The 24,728-nt window shown below is 36.4% G+C and overlaps 2 protein-coding genes across 2 annotated transcripts in view; both read right to left on the reverse strand.

Annotated features, from left to right (window-relative positions):
* Nucleotides 1–18,845, reverse strand: part of LOC107742960 (protein LAP2-like) — an 89,349-nt gene extending 70,504 nt beyond the window's left edge. The window contains exon 1 of the mRNA XM_016556053.1: nt 18,449–18,845. The gene's annotated coding sequence lies outside the window, so the exon portion shown is untranslated. The remainder of the gene's footprint in view (nt 1–18,448) is intronic.
* A 1,300-nt stretch (nt 18,846–20,145) lies between these two features.
* nln (neurolysin (metallopeptidase M3 family)) overlaps nt 20,146–24,728 on the reverse strand; it is a 14,178-nt gene continuing 9,595 nt past the window's right edge. Inside the window, exons 8-12 of the mRNA XM_016556267.1 lie at nt 24,062–24,263; nt 23,758–23,944; nt 22,654–22,782; nt 21,039–21,175; nt 20,146–20,446 (exon numbers count right to left, since the gene is read on the reverse strand). Of these exons, the coding sequence (XP_016411753.1) occupies nt 20,291–20,446; nt 21,039–21,175; nt 22,654–22,782; nt 23,758–23,944; nt 24,062–24,263 (811 nt within the window). The 3' untranslated portion in view covers nt 20,146–20,290. The remainder of the gene's footprint in view (nt 20,447–21,038; nt 21,176–22,653; nt 22,783–23,757; nt 23,945–24,061; nt 24,264–24,728) is intronic.

The following is a 24,728-nucleotide window of genomic DNA, read 5'->3' on the forward strand; positions in this document are numbered from 1 at the left end:
GGCCCTATTGTTCAAAATGTTGAAATAGAGACTTTTGGACTTATTTTTTCACTGAAATAAATGTTTTTGTAATTACACAGAGTAAAGTACTGAAAAAAGGTACCGTTGGGTACCAGCACCGAAATTCAGGTACCGATACCGGTACCGTACCGGTTAAAATGCGAACGGTACCCAACCCTAGTCATGAGGCCAAACACCAAACACCTCATGTGCAAGTCAAAAATCGATTTATTGTCCCAGCCCTAATGTGAAAGCAGCCTCAGTGATTTAATTCTGGAACCGGTCCTGGCCAAACCTTCACAGACAGCGCATGTCCCGAGCGAGATCTAATTCACAGACCAAAAGTGTGTGTAAACTTTATTGAGATCGGGACATATCAACCAGTAATTTCATTTCATTTCCAGTACACACGCTGAATGCGGTAGACCAATCACAACAGACTGGGCCATCTGACCAATCAGAGCAGAGTAAACTCACGGAAAGGAGGGGTTTAGAGCAACTGAATCTTAGAACTGCTTCGAACGAATCGTTTGAGAATCATTGGAAAATGAGGTGATATTAAATGCATATTTTGAGAAAACGAAAGTGTTTTTTGAGCTTGCATGCATGTAAACCTTTTGTAGGAGACTCACAAATAATATTAGGAACCTTAAAGATGGCATAATAGGGGCACTTTAAAGAGACCAGCCACTCTTTTGAAACAGTAGTTAGCTAAACTAAAATCTACAAAATGTAGCTATTTAAGGAGACAATTTATAAATAAATTTAAAATCATAATATAATCAAAAACTAAATGTATAATTTCTAAATGTATATGATAAACTTAAAGTCTGTTTTTAATTCAGGTCATTGACATAAACCAGCCGAATGAACACATTGACTAAACCCAATATAAAAGAGAGGGCATTTTAGGAGAAAGTGTTTTCATCTCTGCTCGCTCAGCTGTAAAGCTGTGTGTGGACAATTCAACGTGACAAAAACAGCAGTGATATATAGCACTTGTGTCACGCTACACCACTGCCTGCTGGAAAAAGTAGAGTGTTACTGGAAGCAAGCAACTTTGGTTACCTCTCAACACTGAGATCTGCGCACTGTAAGCAGAAGACGTTGGAACAGGCCGATTAGCAGAGGAAAACCAGAAGTGGCTACTGGATGCGTTGAGGAACGTCTCTGGCCCTGAACACCATAAATAGTTTCAAACCGAGTGCAGCGCTGCTTTCATCCTGGACCTTCACTCAGACCTTCAGGGCCGACTCTTTCCAATACAAAACTACAGTGACTAAACACAATGGCAAAACAACTGTCCTTAACAGTAAATGACAATACTTCACTCTGAATTCAACACAAACAACAGCGGGTTCAGTCACCTTACCCCACATTTCAACTTCACTTTTGGACAGGAAAATATAGAAGTGTAACTTGCAAGCGTTATTTGATAAAGGGAAGTGACCAACTAGATTTTCTGAGTTTTCTGAGCTAATGTGTTACTATGAATTTTTTTTTTTTAGCACTTTAGGTGTTTTTTTAAACTGAGGAATGGGTTACACTACTGTTCAAACATTTGAGGTCAGTAAGATTCTTTTTAAAAGAAATTAATACTTTTATTCCGCAAAAACACATTAAATTGATCAAAAATGACAAAAGACAATTCTAAAGTTACAAAGATTTCTATATCAAATAAATGCTGTTTTTTCTATTTTACCAAAGAATGCTTTCCATAAAAATATTAAGCAACAAAAAGCAAGGCAAAGCATGTTTATTTATATAGCAAATTTCATACATACAAAAACAAAAAATGCGGAAAAAGGAGTAAAATAAAAAAAAGTTAAAATTAATTTAGTTCTGAATTTAGTGAAATAATTCTTCTTACCGTTTTCAACACTGACAATCAGAAATGTTTCTTGAGTATCAAATCATATTAGTATGATTTCTGAAGGATCATGTGACACTGAAGACTGGAGTAATGATGCTGAAAATTCAGCTTTGATCACAGGAATAAATTATATTTTAAAATATACTCAAATAAAAAAAAATATATATATATTTTTTAAAATGAGTTATTTTAAATTGCAATACAGGGCTCCAGACAAAAAAAAATCAATTGAGAAGCCATTGGCTCCTATAAGAAACAAAATTAGGTGTCCAATTATTTTTTTAGGTGCCACAGAATAAACGTCTATTATTATTATTTTTTTAAACTTTAACATTTCAGTCATACTATCACGTGTTTATGTCTTATCTTTTCTTGTCTTTATCAGCATTTTAATCCATCTTGTAGATGTCCTGGGAACTAAGGTTCACTTAAATTGGGAACTAAATGTCTTTTCCAAATTGAGAACTCTATACAGTCACAAAGAATTGTTTATTACACAGAATCTGTGCCAATATCACAGACCATAATTATGTCAGCATCACTTGGCTATCGAGTGTAGTTTGGGCTCCTCCTCAATGCATCCTATAAATGTTGTCATATGTTTTGCACACATCCAGTCTGTTTTTCTGCCGCATTAAAGAGTGCCAAAATGGTATTTATTGTTTGAATTTCATTATGAATTTGGCAGAATTTTAAAGCTTAAACTTTGTTTATTAAAATGTAACAAAGTACAAAGCTTATTGCGATTAATGGACGGCAAACGCGCTACAAATAATATGAAGCTCACGCATTAACAGAACACAGCATTAGACTAAAGATCTTGATAACAAGAAGCCACAGTATCGATTATAAACGAATTGTTAACAATATTGCTAATCTCCACACAGCTGACAGCTTTAGCTGTTGTAGTTTGTTCAAGTTGTGCACGAAATAGACACTGTTTTTCTGCACTTTTACTCCGCACGTCTCCGCTCTCTTGTACTGCTTTTAGCAGGTGTGCTGTCAACGCTGCTGTTCGGCAGAGATCATGACTGTTTGAAAGTCTTTTTTCCACTAAAACTTTGATGCACATCATCTAAGTTTAATACGTCAACATGACAAAATATGTGATCGCAAAACAATCAGAAAAAAAGTCATTTCATGCAAAATTTTTAAATGTAAATTTCTCCAGTGGCGACCTCAGCAAAAACTTCACTTGCAAATCAATATTTTTACAATATTTTTAGTTGCAAATGCGACCGTTTTAGTCACAGTCTGGAGCCCTGCAATAATATTTCGCAATAATTGTGTTTTATTTTTGATCAAATGAATGCAGCTTTGGTGAGCAGAAGAGACTTCTTTAAAAAAAACAACAACAACCAACTTTTGATCGGTAGTATACATGCCAAAGTTTGATACTTTGTATGAAAAATAATAATGATGGCTAACATGAAATAACACAGCAAAACAGCATTGTTTTACAAAATACTAATATTTTGTAAGCGTTGACAGGACAACCGCGGGCTACTGGATTCGGTAAATGAAGTGAGAGGTATCAGAGGTCTGCTGATAATAATCTGTCTGTAACGGGACAGCCTGCCACCTGCGCTGAACAACTCAACATTAAATCTGTCTGGTTAAAGGGGTCATATGACGTTGCCAAAAAGAACATTATTTTGTGTATTTGGTGTAATGAAATGTGTTTATTAGGGATGCACCGTAATGAAAATTCTTGGCCGAAGCCGAAACCGAACAAAATTAAACACTGGGCCGAAGACCGAATACCGAACACGGTTTTTCGAGTTTTTTTCCCCATGTATTTTGCCAATTTTTTTTTTCACATGTTGACAACAGATTTATAAATGAGTCTCATTACGAATAAGTCGTACATATCGCATTGTCACATGACGTGTAAAAAATCATAAAAATGTGACTGAGCAACTGACGAGTAACACTGTATCAGCGCACAGCACCAACCACCCTGCTATGGAAAAACAGTATCAGAGTAGCATCAAAACAGCCTGTAATTCATTGTCGTAAAGACAGCCATCAGTGGCATCTCCCAAAACACAGACTCCAGATACATTCACACCTGTAATAACACCCAATGCTCTTTTACTGCATTACTGCACTGCTACCAAGTGACAAAGAATTGCTACTGATAACAACAAAGTAGCTTATTCTCATTTTTGGAAACCAAGTTTGAAGCGAAATGAGATTCGATGGCACTTCAGAAGACTATTTTAGTGTATTTCTGTCATTCTTAAAGTTTAAAGCAGCACACAAACCATCTTCGAGCCGCTAAGTATATTATTTCATCATGTTCCACATAAGAAAGTCATATGGGTTTGGAACGACACAGCGGTACGTAAATGTTGACAGAACTACTATTTGAGAGATTTACATGATGAAAGTAACAATTCATTGAAGACATACGATGCAGCACTAAACAGTCTCTCGCTGTCAGTGCTTGTAATGATTTTAGCGTCTTTCTCCGACAGTTTAAATGCTTCCACACTGCTGACGTGTGTGCTGCATTATAAAGAGTGCGCGCCTCTCACTCTACACTGGCTGCTATTTGATCGCGTCATATCATTGTTCGGTACAATTTATTCTGTCTTTTCGCTTATTCGGCCGAACACCGAAAGAGCTTTTTTTGCTATATAAGCTAAGTATATTATTTCATCATGTTCCACATAAGAAAGTCATATGGGTTTGGAACGACACAGCGGTACGTAAATGTTGACAGAACTACTATTTGAGAGATTTACATGATGAAAGTAACAATATTATTTGAAACAGCTGAGCAGTATATGGTAGCCTGGCTGCAGTTTTGTGTTTGATGAAAACAGCACATGTCCATGCGTTCGGTCTCTTTTGGAGGATCTAATAAAAAGCCACCCACACTGGCAGGAATGAGGAGGTTGAAATCATCAGCTCCTACTCCATCCCAAGATAAAACAGACCCTCTTCCTCCTTCAGCAACATTCCCATCATGAAAACATTGGCATTATCGTGGTCTGTTCATTAGAAATGTGAAATTCCCCTAACAAAGAAAAATAAAAGTTAATTAATTTATTCACAAACACTGCCTTAAAGGAATAGTTCACCCAAAAATAAAAAAAATAGCTAAAAATTTACTCACCCTCAGGCCATCCAAGATGTAGATGAGTTCGTTTCTTCATGGGAACAGATTTGGAGAAATGTAGCATTGCATCACTTGCTCAGCAATGGATCGTCTGCAGTGAATGGGTGCCGTCAGAATGAGAGTCCAAAGAGCTGATAAATTATTTGTTTACAATGATTTCGGACTGTTTTCACTTAAAATGGTGCTTGATCTGTGCATATTTCTCTCCTGATTCAGATTAAATGGCTTTTCAAGTTAAAAACATCTTGATGATGGGTTTGTCTCTTACAAACAAGCAGCTTTTGGCTTCACAAGAGGTTAACTGATGGACTGGAGTGGTGTGGATTACTTGTGGATTATTGTGATGTTTTTATCAGCTGTTTGGACTCTCATTCTGACAGCACCCATTCACTGCAGAGGATCCATTAGTGAACAAGTGATGTAAAACTATTTTTCCAAATCAGTTAAGAATCCGATTAAGAAACAAACTTGGATGGCCAGAGGATGCGTAAATGTTCGGGTGAACTATTCCTTTGATTGTTGTTTTTGTGAATTCTGAGTACATATCGTGCAAGTAACTATTAATTTCAGCAACTTTGTGATGCGTAATTTGCTGTAAACTGTATTCTTTAAACGTAAGATGCATTAACTTGATTAGTAGTGACAGTAAAGACATTTATAATGTTACAAAAGATTTCTATTTCCAATAAATGCTGTTCTTTTGAACTTTCTATTCATCAAAGAATCCTGCAAAAATGTATCACATACACAATTTCTCTTAAATGTTGAGTAAATATCGTGCAAAATAACTATTCATTTTGTGACGCTTCATTTGCGGTAAATAAACTGTATTATTTATGTATCAGACACCCTGCTCTATTGCCATCAGCCATTGAAAAACTACCAATAATGTCTATGATGCAAACAATGTGTCAGCAATCTAAAATTCAATGTATGATCTATTAAGAAAAATGGCAGACTGAAGAAAACAGGGAAACAATTCAGGCTGGCACAGTGATCTTAGCTATGGCATTCCCTTGCCTTTGGAAAGCACTGTGTTTGCCAAATCCGGCCACAGAGGGTGTCTCTCAGCCTGCTGACTGCACGCGGGTAACATGTCTACCATCTGCCTGGATCTGCTGCGTAAAGACCTACAGCAGGAGTCTGGAAGACAAACGGATGTACAAAATGGTGGTGTAGTGCAAACAAGAAAGCAAGAAGTCAATGCCAGGAAGAGAATTTGGAAAAGAGCAAATAACATATTGCAATACAAATGGCTCCATCCAAGTTATCACATTCCCAAGAGCCATCAAGTGCCTGCTGATCGTGTTTGTTGTGTTCATCAAACAATACATGAATTCAAAAATTCTCTATTACATATCAAACAGTTACAGCTACATTAATTTTGTGTTCCCATTTATTCCCAGAGAATCCACTGATGTCAACACACTACTGCAATATGCTAATGCAAAATCAAAGTCGTATACTTGGACGTTCTGCAAGGTTCAGTCTTATATGAGGCTTCACAGAGATCAAAGAGGCATGTGCATGTACGTTTAAATAAACTGTGTCTTTGTCTTTCAGTGGTCGCTGATGTTTTCTCTGAAATCATAAACTGAATCAAAGGTGCCACACTGGAATACAATAATCATTCACATGGAACAGAATATTAATACAACCATAGTCTTCAACCCACAATCATTTCAATATGAATTCCCTCCACATTATTTCTGTGTTTAACACTTGTTTCTCTTATTTAATGCAGTAGTACAGCCATGTGACTATTGTCAGGTAAATTAAAAAAAAAGACACCATATTTTAAGCAACTATTCTGACATATTGTCATTTATTATTATTATTATTATTATTATACTACTAGACGGTTAGCTTGAAATGAAGGCAAGTGGTCAACAGCTGATATCAAAAGCAGGATGGTCGAAGGCAGATACTGAAAAATACTGACATAGCCTACTCATGTTTCTATATAATGATAAATGAGACACACAATATTAAATAAAAAAGTTAATTAAAAATGTAATTAAATTACATTTTCAAATTTAAAAATAAATATATTTTATGTATTTATTTTACTTTTATTTTGAATTAAATTTAAATTCAATATTTCATAAACAATATTTACTATTATCAGGAAAAACTGAAACATGAATTACAATTGAAAAGACTGTTGGTAGATTTGGAAGTGACTTAATCACAAGGAAATAGAATAGCCACAGATCTTTTCTTTCTTTTTTTTTTTCGTATTTTGATCCGAGTGACATATATTATTATAAAAGAAAAGAAAATGTAGGGACTTGGTTTAATTCATCAGCTGTTGATTGGATGGAGGCAGATTTGAATGCGAGCTTGCAGACAATTGTAAGAAAAAGGATAGACTAAAGTACTGAGGAAGTCTGACATATGTCACCAGAAAGAAATCTGATGTTTCCCTGGATCTAGTTATGAAAAAAAAAACAGGGCTAAAATTTATCTGGCCAATATTGATCTGGCTATCAACAGTTGACATTTTCAATAATGTGACTAAAATCCTTCAATAAAAATTCCAATAAGCATAGCTGAACCCACACATCATTTACACTGAAACTACACTGCAAACATGAGACAGTGTCTGTTGTGGTGTGGATTTGTCACGTCACATCACTGCCTCATATCCACAGCGTTACTCAAGCCAGATCTCCAGGAAAAGTGAGGCATGCACTGTCGTGTTACTCACAGCTGTTATTGTCTTGTCCACAGACATTCTCATCGATCCAAAATACTTGAGGGCAGTAGAAGTCAAGTTAACTGCAGCGGTGACATATTTCTGATGTCTGAGGTCCAGAGAGCTGGTTTTAATGACCACAGAGAGGGCACAGGTCAAGGCAGCCCTGCAGCTCGGGCCTGGGAACCACTGCTCTACAGGAGACCACATCTTTACGCTTGTCTTCATTTCTGCTTTGTAATGTCTCGTGTCTCCATCAGACAACAGCGATGCGTCTCGTACCAATAGTGTTCCAGGGACACGCGCTGCTGCTGTGGTTAAACACTTGTTTTTCTATTGGAGAGTTCATGAGAAATCCTGGCTGAATGGACAGACGAGATCTGGAATGAGGAAAAATCATGGAAATGTCTGATGTTCCTAATGAGTTACAGTGCAGCCACACTGTAGACGTGCCATTTCTCTCACCCTGGAAATACAAGCCGTTGCTGACAATGCAAACGCTGAGCAAAGAAAACACAATCCACAAACAAGCTCAATTTTCACCGATGTGAACTGAACCAGCAATAATGGACATTACTGTACAATATGGACTGTAATGACACTTCATTTCTGAATTTGCGCTGATCAACAAAGCTGATCGATGGCTATGCAAACAAATCAATACATACTCAAACACTGCAATCATTTCCCCTTTACTGATGATTGAGCAACAGTCATTCATCACAGCTGCTATAAATAAGCCACTATAGGATTTTCTTGAAGTTTTTCCAAAACGTACATCAGCTGGTTCTAAAATATTTGCTCGGAGTACAAATTGATTTTGGACATGTCTCAGTTCTCTTCACCCCCAAAACTTACGACAGATATGAACTGGAAATTCAGGAATTGCATTATTAATAAGAAATGCATTGGCTGCTTTTAAAGGCTATAAAACATATCCCATACAATTGGTGATGGCAAACTTGCAGCAAACTCATTGACTCTAGCTATTTTGAGCCACGATCAACATTCCCTTGTCATTCAGTCTACTCAACGAAAAGTCTACTACTTTAAAAGTATTTTTTGCTGACAGTACCAAGTTCAGGCAATAAGCAGCATAAGATCATAATCGTACATGGACGGTAAACAAACACCCTTTTTCCTCCCACTGTCAGGTTATTATGTTCGTTCTTTAATATGCTCAAGGTTCAAAGTGAAAGTCCTTCAGATAACAGAGGTCTTTTCAGGGCACTGAAGTTAGTAGGATTAAACTATGCATAACATTTCTGGTAGTAGAAGGCCAGCAAGGTTAAACAGTTCAACTTAAAAAGAAAATTAGAATTGAAAAATGTGAAAGGGGAGATTTCGAAGAACTGTAAGTACCGCTTTCCCCACCCATCACAATGACCAGTGTGTAATAAATAAATAAATAAAAATACATAAATTTATGGTTAAAAAAAGAAAGAAAGAAATCGCAGTTGCCAGAAACTAAAAAGAAAAAAAAATCCGGAAACAATGTTTCAAGGTTTTACAGGATGGCATATTGGAGTCTATATATTTTAAAACTTTTAACTGTGCATTTCATTAAGTGATATAATGTTAATATACCAATCTACTTGAACTACCAAAATCTGCTTTTTACCTTCAAATGTGCTGATTAACCACCATCATAAGCCACAAGATGATCTGAAATGACCCGTTCATAAAAACATGGCTAATATTCGTATACAGATGGTACACAGGGTCATACACATGAAGGCAAAACACCATCAGCGAAACACACAACCATAGGCGGAGGGTGAACCAACTCCAGGGTAAGGCTAAAAGCAGCCAAATGTATTAAACATCATAAACCTGTCTTTTTAGGGAAGAACCAGACATGGGTGTCATGTAGGCTAAAAAATGTTTAATGGGACTCTATTAGTATTTAACGTGATTACAATTTAATAAAAAAAAGTTAGAAATTGATAATTATATAATGTTTCCTTTCCACGGTTATTCAAACAGCGAATAAATTATATATAGAAAGTGACATTATCACTAACATTGATCTATCGCAAGTTTAAGCACTCTCAAAAAAACAAAACTATCGTTATAATCACTGAAGCTGTATACACTGAGAAATGAATCTCTTACATTGTACCTACATCTGCGCTTTGTTGTTTACGATGAGAGAATTCGCAAGAGTACGGAATTCAGTCAGCGAACGCGCACGCTCAAAACTGATGAGTTTCAACGATGACTCATCTGAACGCCTCTGATTGGCCATTGCATTCCTAAGCTCAACAGAATTGTGTGTGATTGGTTCAAATGTGTAACAACTGTAAAAAAACGACTAAAATGAAATACGGTGCAACATGAGCAGATCTTAATTTAATGCTGCAATTGACACCGTCTATTCATATTCACTTTGTTAGAAACAGACGTAATAGATTTAACTTCTTTGTGCAGGGGCATTTTTGTCCAATTTAGTGCCATTTTTGCCCCAAGTCCCCGTGACCAGGGGAAGGCTAAGCCATATAATACACTGTTAAAGTATTTATAGTTTGTTGTCATATGTAAAGTACTTTTAGATTTTTTTCTGTAGCATTGTTACTTTTTTTTGGTAAAAGTTACAAAAAATTTTTAAAGTGTACAAAAATGACAAAGCACCACTATAGCCCATATATAGATCATTTTTGTGATTAATATAAATTAGTAATCTTGGCTTTTTCTATGCTGCTTTTTATATTTTTGGAGCAGTTACTACATGAATTCAATACTTTTCAAAGAATCTCCTTTTGTTTTCCATGTAAGGAGGAAAGTTTGGACATAAGGATAAGTAAAAGATGACAGATTTTCATTTGTGAGTGGACTTAAAAAAAAATAAAAAAAAAAGGTTTTTAAAAAAAATACTAGCAAAATTTTAATCCACTGAAACGCTGAAATGTCTTCATATTACAAACACATCTCTGTCCATTTGTGAATGTTCTTATTTATGAAAACAAATCGACCATCCATTCACTTTTCATTCTGATTATGAAGTGGCACATACAGCAGAGCATATACTGTGTGCACGAGAAAGAGGAAATGGCACTTCTAAATCAGTCACTACGCAAATCTAAAATGAAACACCACAGGTTGGACAGAGTCAAACTTCAAAGTGAAACAAAGGAGTCTTGTGCACATTTCTGCTGGCCATATAAACATGGCGTGATATGACATACATGCATGGCCCTGGTGCTTGAAGAAGCGCAGCTGTGAAGGAGGAAAAGCTGAAACTGCAGTGATTGGTCCATCTGACAGTCACTTACTTCTGCTCTAGTTCCTCCCGGGTCCTTTTATCGGCCTCTTGTGCGTTAAAGATTTACTGTCACTACACACATACGAGCACACCGGACGCTGTAACAGGATTACCGCGGTGAACCCTTGAGAAGTAACACCCAAGCAATATATCTGCCTTGCATCTTGTTCTAAGAATGCAGAAACGTGGCTTTACAACTGATTTTACAATTGTCTTTACTCAAAGATCTTGCTGGCTGCACAAGAAAGGATTTTGAAACTTGATTAATAGACAGGATAATGAGCATCACGTCACTGACCCACATAGGTGCGAGATAAGTCGGCCTTTCAACCGGAACCCAGCAAACTCCAGCTAGTGTTTTCACAAGCTGAAACAATTGTTAGCATAAACCACAAAGCCCTTTCATCACGGAGGAGAACACCCATGCCGCTTGATCTTAAATCCGTGTTTACAGTCATAAAAGTGAGATTGTCACATTAGCTTGTGTTGAATGGCGTTGAAAGAGGCTGACAATAAGCAGGATTTGAGTTTGATGCTAAAACAGCGGCGCGGTAGGGAAAAGAGAGGCAGATGTTGGGGTAAGTGGGTCACAAAGAGAGGCATATCGACGGAGTAAAGCTGTCGGCACAGATGTGAGATTTGCCGGACAGACTCAAAATGTCAAATGTTACACAAATTGATGTCGCCCAGTAAATGCTATGGGCCTCCCGCATTATAAACATCCATTCAGCAAGTCTGCGAGCAGAGTGAGCTTATTTGCTTCTAAAAATGGTTTCCACACAGTGGCTTTTCACAAAACAATAATGATAAAAAATGACTAGCTCAAATGAAGGACATTTAGCAACTTTGAGATCTAAAAATAACCGTTTGCAAGCAAGAATCTAACTTTGCAGGATTTTTAAGGTAGTTCATTCAAAAAAGAAAGCTGCCATCATTTACTCACAAACGTCAACAAAAGATAATATTTTAGCAGAATGTCCTAGGCGCCTTTTTTAATACAATGAAAGTGAGTGATGTAGACAAGCTGCAAAAATGAGCACCTATAAGGACAGACTTGAGAACTATATTCCAAGTCTCCTGAAGCCATATGGTAATTTCATTCTGTTCCTGACACAAAACCTTATTTCACTGAAAGGAAAGAAATTGTATGGATGAAAACATCATATAGGTTTGGAACAAGGGTATGAATAAATGACAATTTTATTTTTTGCATAAACTATCCGTTTAAAAAAAAAAAATAGAATCCATGTGTTTTTAACGTTCCATTCAGAGTCATCAGCACTTGCGCAGCATTAGCCATTTCCACAGCTGACCTCATTAAACCCCCTCAGCGCCGATGACAAACATACACTCACGAAATGTGCAAACACACAATCACGGTTGTGGCAGCTGCGACTCCAAACAAACTTGATGAATACAAATTACACATCTGATCTAAAAATTATACATCAGGCTATTTCTTTCTGCCCTCCTCTGATTTAACAATGATATGTTTTGTGTGAAACTGTTTCTAAGCACCAGCCACAACAACATCTGCCTGAAATCTGTGCATGTGCCACACACGGCAATACTATAACTAATTCACAAATCAAAACCTTTTCAATACAAAGTGAGAGTTACCCAAGGTCAGAAACATACTTAATCAAGTACGCAAATGTGAGGGTTTGGCCAACACAATGCAAGCACGCAGCCTCACTGTACAAACACAGCTGTCGACGTAAGAGTACTGTTGGCCATGACTTTAAATACGCTCCTCTGAAGAGAAATGGCAACCTTGAGCTCCGCTCTATAAGCAAGTAAAGACTCACATGATGATTTGTTGTACATTTTACTGAAAGGAATTACATGACCCACATCATTTTTTATTTATTTTTTACATATAAATGCAATTTAAAAAAAAATTTACTTGTTTTAGTTGCTAAGAAACATTTCTCAGTTTCATTTAGCTTAACCATGTACTAAAGGTTTAGAGAAAAATAATGTTAAAAAGCAAAAATAAATAAAATCATAAAAAGATTTAAATAAAAATTTGATTAAAGTACATATGTAAATAAACAAATAATAAATCTAAGAGTACAACATTTTTTTTAATAAATGTTAACAAATATTGAGACTAAATATTTCAGTTTAGTTTAGACATATCTATAGTATTAATTTTCGCAGGATAAAGTGGGTCTTTACAAGAAATGTATAGATGTCTTTTGCATTTTAAGATGCAAAAGATCGCAAAAGGATGATCATATTTGAAAAAAAAAGTGGGGGGGGTTATTGCGTTTAAAACATCGACAACAACCTGTTACTGTTTAGTAGCTAAGCTTTACATTACTGATTTTCATTTTCATTCTCTGAAACCTGTATATCCAGTTCCACTGTAACACATAGAAGCACTTCTCAGAAGTGACCGTTGTAGGCAGAAAACATGTCCACAGTATTAACAATTAGAGGTCGACCGATAGTGGATTTTGCTGATACCGATAGCTAGGTTGGACCACACTGGCCGATACCGATTAATTAACCGATTGTTTTAAAATTGATATTGAACAAAAACTAAAAAAACTATCGGTCCCGATTAATCGGCAAAACCGATACATCGGTCGACCTCTATTAACAATCACTAAAAGCTCTTGGTGAAAAACTATTTCTTGTTCTAAATGAAATGTGTACCCAACAGCCTGACGGGAAATCATTGTATACGAGAGGTATGAGTCATTTACGAAGCAAAGCTGATGGGCAATTCACAGAGAAATCACATGACGCTTAGTGTGGGAACAAAGTCTATGGCGCAGCAGAAGTGTTGGTGCTGAGAGGGGCTCTGAACAGGAGCGAATGTGCAGAAACACTCAGAGAAGAGATTCCAGCTCCTGCACTCGCCTGATTTTAATGGAAACATTCCATAGCACTTACACGTATCTCTGACTCTCTCTCTCACACACACACCAGTGAAATGTATCTAGAAGATCAGTCTGAATATTTTCTCTGTAGCAGCACACATTTTTGAGGAGGAAAAGACGGGTTACGTGGGAGACACAATAAATCTTTAATTGTGCAGTTTGGCATGAGGAGAATGAGTCTGACTTTGAGTGCTTTATTTTCCATTGTTAAATCTTTGTCATACGATCTGATTCTATTGAGCTCAACAGCCTGACTAAAGCGATACAAAAAGATGGAGAAGATTTCTTTTTGTTCTCAGTCCACAAATAATTATTTTGAAAGATTAAATCGAACCGATTCACAATGCTTATAAATGACTTGACTTTGTTTCCAAGTAAAACTTTGAGGTGAGTGAATAATAACAATAGAAAGGTACTGTGGCACTATGGTATCAGATGATAAAGCATTACCTGGTACTCCCAAGTATTTCAAAGAATACCGTGGTATGACTGTATTACATGGCCCAAAAAACCATGGTATACCACAGTACAAGTCAATAAACCACAGTAGGGTTATGGTACTTTTTTGTTAGTAAACACAATATTTGAGACCGTATGCATAACTAGAAACACTGTGATAAGTATTTTCGTAACACTTTACAATACCATTAGTTAACATTGGTTTATGTATTGACTAACATTAACCATAAGTAACACGTTACAGTTTTTAGTAATGTTTAACAACTGTTTAACATAAAAACAACTGTTAATTGTAATTTTTCTGTTAGCTCATGTCCATTAAATCATATTAACAGATATATAACTTTTAATTTGAATAAAGTATTAGTACATTTTGAAATTAACAACAGCTAACTCGTTAACAAACAGAACCTTACAGTAAAGTGTCACCACACAACTGGTGATTATTCAACTCTAAAAATAAGCGTATAAAACGCTGCAGAGAGAACACTTTCTGCATTATGACTCAGATGAATGAGTGTATCATGCGTAGAGCAGCAGTATGAATAGCAGCAAGAGATCTGAAAATGATTTCTTGTGTTGTCTGTACAGGAATGCATCAGTGTGCTGGCAGTGGTCTGGCTGAATTCAACGGCTCTGAGGTTTGGTTGAGACCGCAAATGCATGAGACACAAAGACATCCACACCTTATAATGCTCTGAATACAGCGATCATCTCAGGATCTGCTTTAGAGTGGCTTGATTCAGAAGCACCTTGAACAGGAAAAAGCTCTTATGTTTAGGCTCTGTTCAGAATTAAATATTGTGCAGTAGCCTATCAAATCAGCTTCATTCTTTGAATTTTTGAGATTTTTTTACATTTTTCTTTTAATGGTTCAAATAAATTTTAGTAATGAACAAGCATGTCTAATTAATTGAAATATTAAATAATAATTTATCAAAAATAAAATTAAGGGCCCAATGATTTTTTTCTGGATTTATAACTTATTACAAATTTATTATCAAAAATGGTGGTAATCAAACGAAGGCATAATACACTAATTAATCATTTAAAATGTAAATGCAACAATTCCTTTTAAATGCTACACTACAGAGGCTTACTGTTAAAATTAAAACATTAAATGCAAAAAATACAAGCATTATGAAACTAATGACATACTGTAGAGTAAGTATACTGTTGTCACGTAACCTTATCACACTGCATACTTAATCCAGCGAGTTGTGGTTATTATATGGGAAATAAAAATGTTTATTATGTATTTTTATCTATTTTTCCTGCCAGAGTAAAAAAAAGGAGATGTTCTCAGAAGGAAGAAATCACAGCTGATATATCGCTGGTTCATTTGTCACACTGCAAAAGGAAGGTCATGTGGAGTGCATTGCATTGTGGGATTCGGGATTTTGCACAGTCTGCTCAATATGGCTATTGTGAAAGCCTGCATTAAAAAGATTCTTGCCAAACATATGAGATAATGGACAACCATGCACAAGACATACATAAAACAGTTTTTCTAAATGAAAAGACGTTCAGGTTTTATATTAAACTGAACACTAACCTTTACACGTTGCACAAGACTATCAGATCTAGTTCTTGAATAAAGAGTCATCTGAGGTGCACATTAGTTATTCTTTATTTAGACGAGAGAGTTCTTCTGTTTGCATTTCATACACCTGCACTAGAATTACTGACGAAGCGTCCAGCAGATCACAACACATTAGAAAAGAGCAGGGATTCTCACAATGTGTGATAAACCGCTCAGGTCTGTTAAATAACCGAATCCTTGCGACTCATTCAGAGACCTCTTTAATAGAAATACTCAAAACAATCCGGTGTAACCTACAGACAAACCCTGAGCAGAATCTTTCCTGATTAAAGGTCACACTCGCCGGATCCGTTCCAATCTGTTTGCTACTGGATGCAGAAGATAGGGATTAGCCATAGGGGAGATGAGCCGAGCAAGTGGCTATAATCTCCCTGATGCCATCTCATCCTATTAGCTCCATTTATCACCTGCTAAAACGATCCGCTGGTCCAACAGCAATCAAACCAGAACCCTGTTGATATCCTGGGAAAAATCTATTGAAATGCCCATAGGAACTATTTCTCCGCAACAGCAATGATATTAAATGGAAGGTACCGTTACTTTGCATTTTTCAAAATAATATAATATTTAGGTAGGAAAAAAAGCTTTTAATTTTTTTTTCTTCCTGAGTGTTTTTCTTAAAACTATAAACTTTTTTTCTTTTTTAAGGCCAGAAGCCTTTTTTTTTTTTTAGGGGAAAAAAGAAGAAAAAAATACTATAAAAAAATCCACGATTTGTCCATATTTGGAAATCACATTTTTTAAATTTGTATTTATTCATTCATTCGTTAAAAATAAATAAATAAATAAATCCACACACAATTGGGATCCCCAAATGTCTCCCAGAGTTTTACAAGAGATCTCAAGGTCTCAAATTGTGCTTAGATTTGTCAAGATACCAATGTCTGCAATCTAATTTCAGAGATTTTCATACGAACTCGTTACTCAATATGAACATCATTTCTCGTCATATTCTTCCCAGCCCCGCCCACAATCACGGTATAAAAGGTTTTCACAGAAATCTCTAAATTATACAAGACCTGACATGAAAAAATATAATGAGCAATATGGGAAATGACAACAAAATAAACATCGAAAGTAGGGCTGCACGATAAATCGAAATGGAATCGAGATCGCGATTCGACAGAAGCTGCGATTGTCATGCGTATCTTTCAGTGAAGCACGGTTCTGTGATCAGCAGTAAATCTCCATCCAAAGGCCAGAGGGCGCTCTCACGCTGAAACTCCAAATACACCTCGCAGAAGAAACCCAGAAAATGCCTATAGCTGCAACCGGCATTACTATCAAAATGCGCATGACAATCGCATTCGATTAATCGGGCAGTCCTAATCGAAAGCCATTCTTCTCTACTTCAAAATTTCATTTTTAAATCAAAGTGTCACTTGCCGTTTCTTTGTCATTTTTCTGTGAAATATTTTAGCAGTTTTTGAGTGAAAATTGATTTTTCAGTGTAGTCCATCAAGCGAAATTCTCTCGAGCCAATTCTCACTGAAATCACTGGATTTCGCTTTGTAGAGCAACAATGAATTTGGCCACACATTCACATCATCTACTAATCAGCTGTTTATATTTCTCCTACAGTACATAATTTCTACAAGGTGATACATCACTGAAAAAATGAGAGCTATGAAAGCTATGAGAGAGAGCAACCTCTGAGTAATAACACTTCCCTCTGGGTCATTTCTGATTGCATTTCTCACCATCCCATGACAGAGGACAGCAGTACACCCATTCATCCCTTCATCATGAGTTTGAATGGGGCCTAAAATGGGAAGAAACCCACAGCAGAGCGTCAACAGCGCGATCAGGCGTCTGCGAGCTCGTGTATCCGCACTGATTCCGATCATTACACTCTCAAAGCCTTTAATAACGCTCACACACTAATCAGATCACTTAGTGAAAGGATCTGCTCAGTAATCGCCAGGTATCAACAGAAACCCTGTTTTCACCTACAGAACCTGTTCCGAGCAGGAAGTGATTGTGAAACAAAGGCATGAAACGCTAATGTATCCGAGTGATGTTAAGAGATACAGTGACAGTAATTTACTCATTAAAAACAATGTATGAGCAGATATCAAGCGTTAATCACACTGTCCTATCAAAAGGAGACGGAAAAGAAAACAGGAGGTTTGTGAGAGATGGTGGCTAATGTACCTGAACGTTTAAACCTCATATTCGTCAATATTGTTAAAATAACACGGCTTATGTTCGTTCAGAAACATTAAAATGTTTTGTTTTTGTGATATAACGTTACACATGCTTAAACAGAGCATAGTAAACATCCGGACTTCTAGTCAGTCATGTCTGAGATTAACTTACACGTTATATTGTAAAAACCCGCGGGTGTATGAATATGTACAAATAAAACAACAAAGCCTGGATTATGTAATGCTACAGAAAAACATTGGATTTGACAAGCAGTGAGAATTAGAAACAAACAACAACAACAACAAAAAACGTCCGCCACCGTTCTTAGCATGATCTGGCTAACAGTGAGGAAGACGCTGAAGGACAAATAAAATGTCTTGTACTCACCTTATACCGAACCTTTCTGTTATTTTCCTTTCATTTACGAGGGATAAAAACCATCCAGCTAATCCATGAGGGTTAGTTCACGACTGGAGACACGGAAAAACATTACAATGCAGCGCTAGATGCTGGAGAGCCGAAGAAAGCTGCTGCTAGCTGAGCGAGCTAATGCATTTCTTCACCTCAGCGCGCGACGGAAAGTTGCCCGCAGCTGCTGGGAAGTTTTCTCGCTGATAAAAATCAAAGATGTTTCGACGACACCAGGGAGTTACACAATAGAGTCCGGATAATAAAAAGGGCGACCAAAAGGGTCGCCGGGATCATTGATTTACATTGAGACGCGGAGGAGCAGTCACTGAAGTGATGGAGCAGTGAAGCAGCGCTCAAGCACTGAACAGTCTGCACTACAGTTGTGCCAATGCTGATCGCTAGCGAGTCGTTCTTTTGAATCGGTTCTTTTGAATGATTCGATCGACCTGATTCTGTAGATCGTTCGAATGTAAAATTATTAGAGCGATTATTAAAACTTTGTAGTTATCGTAATTGGTGTAGATTAAAAATCATAAACGGTACTTAGCACTATGTCCAAATTGGCATTACTATTTCGTTTTTTTTTTCTTGGGAACAAAACACTTGATACAGTCAAGAGTGCACACAGATAAAATGTAATATTATTTATTCACCACTCCTTTAGGGAACACTGGATGAGAGATTCAACGAATCAGTGAATCGCATTCGAATTGTTGTAACGAATCATTCAAACGAACCGACTCGCTCAAATGAATCTTACTTCTCAGCGCTAGTGCTAATGCAGGGGGGGGGGCATCAGGTCCAGTTGGCCTCAATGGAGCCACAACACAGAGCAACAGCTGATAAGGCGTACTGTTTAAACCAATGGAAACTGAATTCCTGGTAACGAATAAACGGAAGAGCCTCGATCTCGTTTCGGTCGGAAGGCTGCATTTCTTTGAGGTCTTATTGTACAACGAATGAGTTCGTTCCAAAATTCAGAGAATTTCAAATGTAGTTCGTCATGAAATGAGTTCTGGTTTTATCATGGTTTAACAGTACGAGGAAAAAAGACAAATAACATTTGTAATTTTCTCTATTAGGTTAGAATGTGGATGCAGCGAACAAATTGTTAATTTGTAAAAATAAATTAAAAAAACTCGTAAACATTTTTTTTACGCATTTATTCTCTAGTTTGGACACATTTGATGAAATAGTGACAAAAATATATTTATTTCCAACAAACTTCAATGTCTACAAGAGTTTTATTTAACAGATGAACTAACGCTGACTAATGAGTCAAAAGTTGATGTTTGTCTCCACCTAGTGTTCACCTGCTGTCACTGTCACTTTAAATCGCCTATGACTTTTCAGGGCAAGGATCTTTTGTAGATATGGCCCATTACATACCGCATAAATTTAAGTCTAGTCTATAATAACATGCGTGTAGTACCATATTAATGTATGTACATACTTATTTACATAACGTTATGGTGCTTGCATTAAAATCCATAAATTTATGGAGGTACAGATTTATATACGTGCACATTGCATTGTCATTTCATTTATATATAAGCATATATAACTAATATTGTATTTTATTGGTGCATATTTAAATTTTAAAAAATGAGGCCAAGATAGTACTGTTGCATAAAAGCACATATTTACATTTATTTGATTATTAATGACATCAATACTGACAATTAGACAGCTTAACAAACAAAACATATACATCACATTTCATTCTACATAACACTGTAAGTGAATTTAGAGAGAAAACTAATGATGCAAGTGTCATTGTTACATCGATATATTCAGAAGTTCATTTCCAGTCCAAAGTCACTGCGAGTTTTGTTCTGTAATAGTTTGTGCGAGTCCTTTACATTGAAAAAACGCATCCTGGCAGGGTTCACGACCCAGGAACGTCTTCAACATATCCACGCCATCCACCGAACCTCCTGCTTCCAGAACCACACGCCTGTATTCCCTGCCCACCTGTGCGTCAAAACACACACAGACACGTTCATTTGAGACGGCAACATGACACAAAATATAAAAAAAATATGAATACATAATGACCAGATGGTGTTATTTATATCTGGAATTTGTAATAATGTCATTTACTAATTAAATCTAAGAGTACCAGTGTAATCAACTTCCTCTAAATGCAGTGCAGAATCATCCTTCTATAATACTATGACTAACTATGACACACTCATTTGCACAACAATTGTATGAACAATTTTGCTCACTGTTAGTTCTATTCCTGTGGAATCTTATTATAATTAATATTTATTAGTTCTTAGCAGATAATCACTCAGACTCTGTCATCAGCAGTTTCACACAATGAACTAACACTCTTATCACCCTTGATAAGAGTCTGCTACAGCCCGTAAATGGAATATGAATGTAGTAACGCTGGTAATTCAGTCATGTGGTAACCATCATCTGCTATTAGTATTATGACCCAGTTATTGATGACGGATCTCTATTACAATGCACTTTGCCATGATGAGACAAAAAATGTGAATCACGTGTTTCTTTAGTCACGCTCAACAATGAAAAAGTAAAACAGCAAGACCCAAACCTTTGGATTCAAGATTCCTTCCTTTTTGAAGCGACTGAAGAAGATGTCCATGGAGTAGACTTCACTCCAGAGGTAGCTGTAGTACTGACCGTCATATCCTCCGGCTAAATGACTGAAACTAGCCGTCATATTTGTGCCTGCAGAGAACACGTGGAAATAAATATGAAATTAATGTTACAATTATGCTAATATTAAAATATTATAAACACATTATGAACTAACATTAGAACATAACAGTTATTTGACGTCATAACATATTTTAAATAAGATTAAATAAATAAAGCTAAGACACTTTTTACTATATATATAGTAAAATCTTGTGTCAGAATTTAGTTTTTTATGACCATTTTCCATCATCTCTCAGACTTATTTAACAGTCAGGGGCCAGTTGCATAAACTTAGCCTTTATGTTAAGACAGTGTCTTAAGTACGAGTTTGACCAGCTAGCAGTCAGCCAATAACTTAGACTAATCTATGCTTTTATGTAACTGAATTGTAAAAAATTATGAATAGTCTTAAAGAAAAAATTAGATGACTAACTTGTAAGTCCAGTCTAGACCTTTTATGCAACTGTATCTAAGGGGCTGTTCACACAGAATGCGTTTTTTTTTTAAATTTCTTTTTTTTATGAAATGTGGAATCAAAGTAGTAATTTCAAAAGATGTGTTTCTTTTTTTTTTACTTGATCATCGTATTTTTAGAATGCTGTGTCAGATTTATAAAAAAAAAAACAGTGCAGTGGATTTTAAAAACACATTCTTTGGCCATTTACATAGAAAGATGCACGATACAGGGCAATAGAATTAAAAAAAAACACTAAAATTAAATGAAAGAAAAAAAGTCTGGAGACATGATTGAATTTCTTCAGCGTGTCATGTGCGAGACACTGCAAAAGATGTGAGCGCAATGGTCAAACACAGTCGGCTAGACTTTTAGTCTTAAGCCTCGTACACACCGGGACGATTATCGCACGCGCTTATCGCCGACGTTTTTCGACGCGTCTTTTGTGTTCATACCCAAGCGATTTTCGTTGGCGATGAGCCGAGTGAACGTGCAAATTCACTCCCTGACATTAGATGGCGCTTAATCGCGCGCGATATTCGTCCCGGTGTGAACAAGCCTTTAGATCGATTTTACTTCTGCACCTTTAAGAGGCCGTTCACATAGAATGCATTTTTGGGTTTAAAAATACGAGACACAGGGCAGTGGAATGAACAGATACACTCAATGTCTAGAGATGCATTTTTCTTTTAACTTGATCATCATGTTTACAAAGAAAAACTTTAGAAAAGTAGCACAGTGGCTTGCAAAAAGGCATTCTGTGTGTGAATGGTCCCTAAGTGGAACGAAAAAGTTAAACTTCTTTTAACTTGAGTGCCATGTTTTCAGCACACTGTGTCATGCGTGAGACACTGCGGAAGACATTACATAGAAAAAGACTGGAAAAGCAGCGCAGTGGATTCAAGGCCCCTAAGAGTTCTCTATGCAGATGAGCTCTAACTTCTCTGCATGTGAAGTGAGCGAGAGCTGCTGAATGCTGGGTAGTCGTTGATGTGTGAATGTGCTCAGAGTTGAGGTGTCAGAAGCGTGCTGAGTCTGCGCATGTGTTTCTGACCTGGTGTGGCTGGGATTCCCAGGATGTCTTCGCTGTGCTTGGCGAACTCTGCTGCAGTGTCCGCTCTGTCTTTAGTGTGGAGCGTCTGGTCAGCTTTACTGAGAACAATCTGCCTGAGGTTCATCAGACCTGCGGACAAACAAACATATACTTGGAAAAACAATACTTTTGTAAAGATTTATCACTTTACCACAAATATCTACAGCATATATTTAAAGCTGTCAGCAGCTCAGAAGAATGTTATGAGTGTAACTGTTACTGTAACTAAAAGAACTGACTGGTTACAATAATGAAACAGAGATTCCTCAATACTTGGCCAATATCAGTAACCAATAGTTTATAATATGGCTAATAACCAATATTCTTTTACAAATCTGTACTTTTTTTCTTTTTACACATAGCATTCAGAATTATCCACTCTAAATTGAAATCAGGCATCAAAACATTATACAATTATAGTAGAAAAAATTGCCTTGCCAAAATAAACAATATTTTTTGCATTAAGAAAACTAAGCATATTTTAAGACCATTAAGATTTTTTTGCATTGTGACATTTTAATGACTAAGCAAATTAACTCCCCAAATAAATAAATAGGACAACAGTAACATGAATCTAATGAGAATCATTACTGAAAATAATAAGAAAAAAAAACTTTTTGAAAAAAAAAAAATATTTTGGAACAATTAAGATGTAATGTGTCCGCAATGTAATTTCTTTTTTTAATATTTTGATTTTGTATTCAAATGTGACAGACATGTTTTGATTTAAAAAAATTAAAATGCTCAGAAATGATCCAATATGCTTTCAATATTGACATAATTCAATCTATGCTGATTTAAAAAAAAAAAAAAAAAACTAATTGTCTATTGGCCAATACCAATTTCTTCACCAAAATATTGACCACCAATACAATGAAACAGCACTGGCCAAACATTTCACTAAACAGGTTGATAAATCTTACCTTTAAAACTGAATTGAATTTCAAATGTGATGGAAGGCCTATATATGTTACTTATTCAAAGATCAAACATATATTTTAGAACATACAGATTTTATTATACAGACAGTTATAGAGATGTCGAGAATGTGGGGTCAAATCGGACCTGTGTTGGCCACTCTAGATGCAATGAGTTTATCCAGCAGACTGTCTGGGATCGGGCTGCCATCTTTGTAGTGGCGGGACATCTTCCTGAGCGGCTCCTTCTCCCAAACCCAGTTCTCCAGCATTTGAGACGGCACCTCCACAAAATCAGTCTCCACCTGCGTCCCACTGAACTCTGCGTAGCGGGTCTGGAACACAGAAAATCACATCTGGTACCACTAGTCATATTTCCTATTAATTTGGGATTTTCATTCAGCGTGGTCTCAAGACTTTGAGCTCTGCTGTATGTGAGAATATTGCCGTACCCGGGAGCAGAGCTCATGCATGACATGTCCAAACTCATGGAAGAAGGTCTCCACCTCATGGTGCTGCAGGAGGGAAGGCCAGCTGCTTGTGGGTTTTGTGAAGTTGGCCACCATAGCAGCTACAGGCATCCTACGATTCCCATCAGGCCCGAGACATCCTGGCTGGAGCCCAAAGCATGCAGCATGACCATACTTACCCTCCCTGAAGAGTAAAACAGACCAATAAATCTGGATCAGGACTATTTCAGGTCATTACATCAAAGGCCATGGAGAGGGACATGGAGTATTCATCAGATTTCATCTTCATGTGTCGGGCTAGTTTAAGCTAGCAAACCCTGTTTAGTTTAGCATGAATTTCCAGACCGGTTCCAGTGTTATTTCAGTATTATTTATATACTTTTATAGTATTTAATAATATTTTGAAGTAGCTTTTATTTTTACATCTTCATTTTAAGTTTAGCAATTTTGTTATGTGCTTTTGTAATTTTTATTAGTTTTTTATATTTCTATTTAACTTTAATTTATTTTAATTCCTTTTTAGTTTGAGTAACTTTAGCAATTTTTGTTAAAGTGAACTTCTTCAAACTTATTTTTTTATTTAGTTGCCAATGCAATATTTCTAACAAAATATATATAATATAAATATTTAATATAAAATATATATAAT

The sequence above is a fragment of the Sinocyclocheilus rhinocerous genome, unplaced genomic scaffold (genome assembly GCF_001515625.1).
Source record: "Sinocyclocheilus rhinocerous isolate Xijiao unplaced genomic scaffold, SAMN03320098_v1.1 scaffold160, whole genome shotgun sequence".
Lineage (NCBI taxonomy): Eukaryota > Metazoa > Chordata > Actinopteri > Cypriniformes > Cyprinidae > Sinocyclocheilus > Sinocyclocheilus rhinocerous.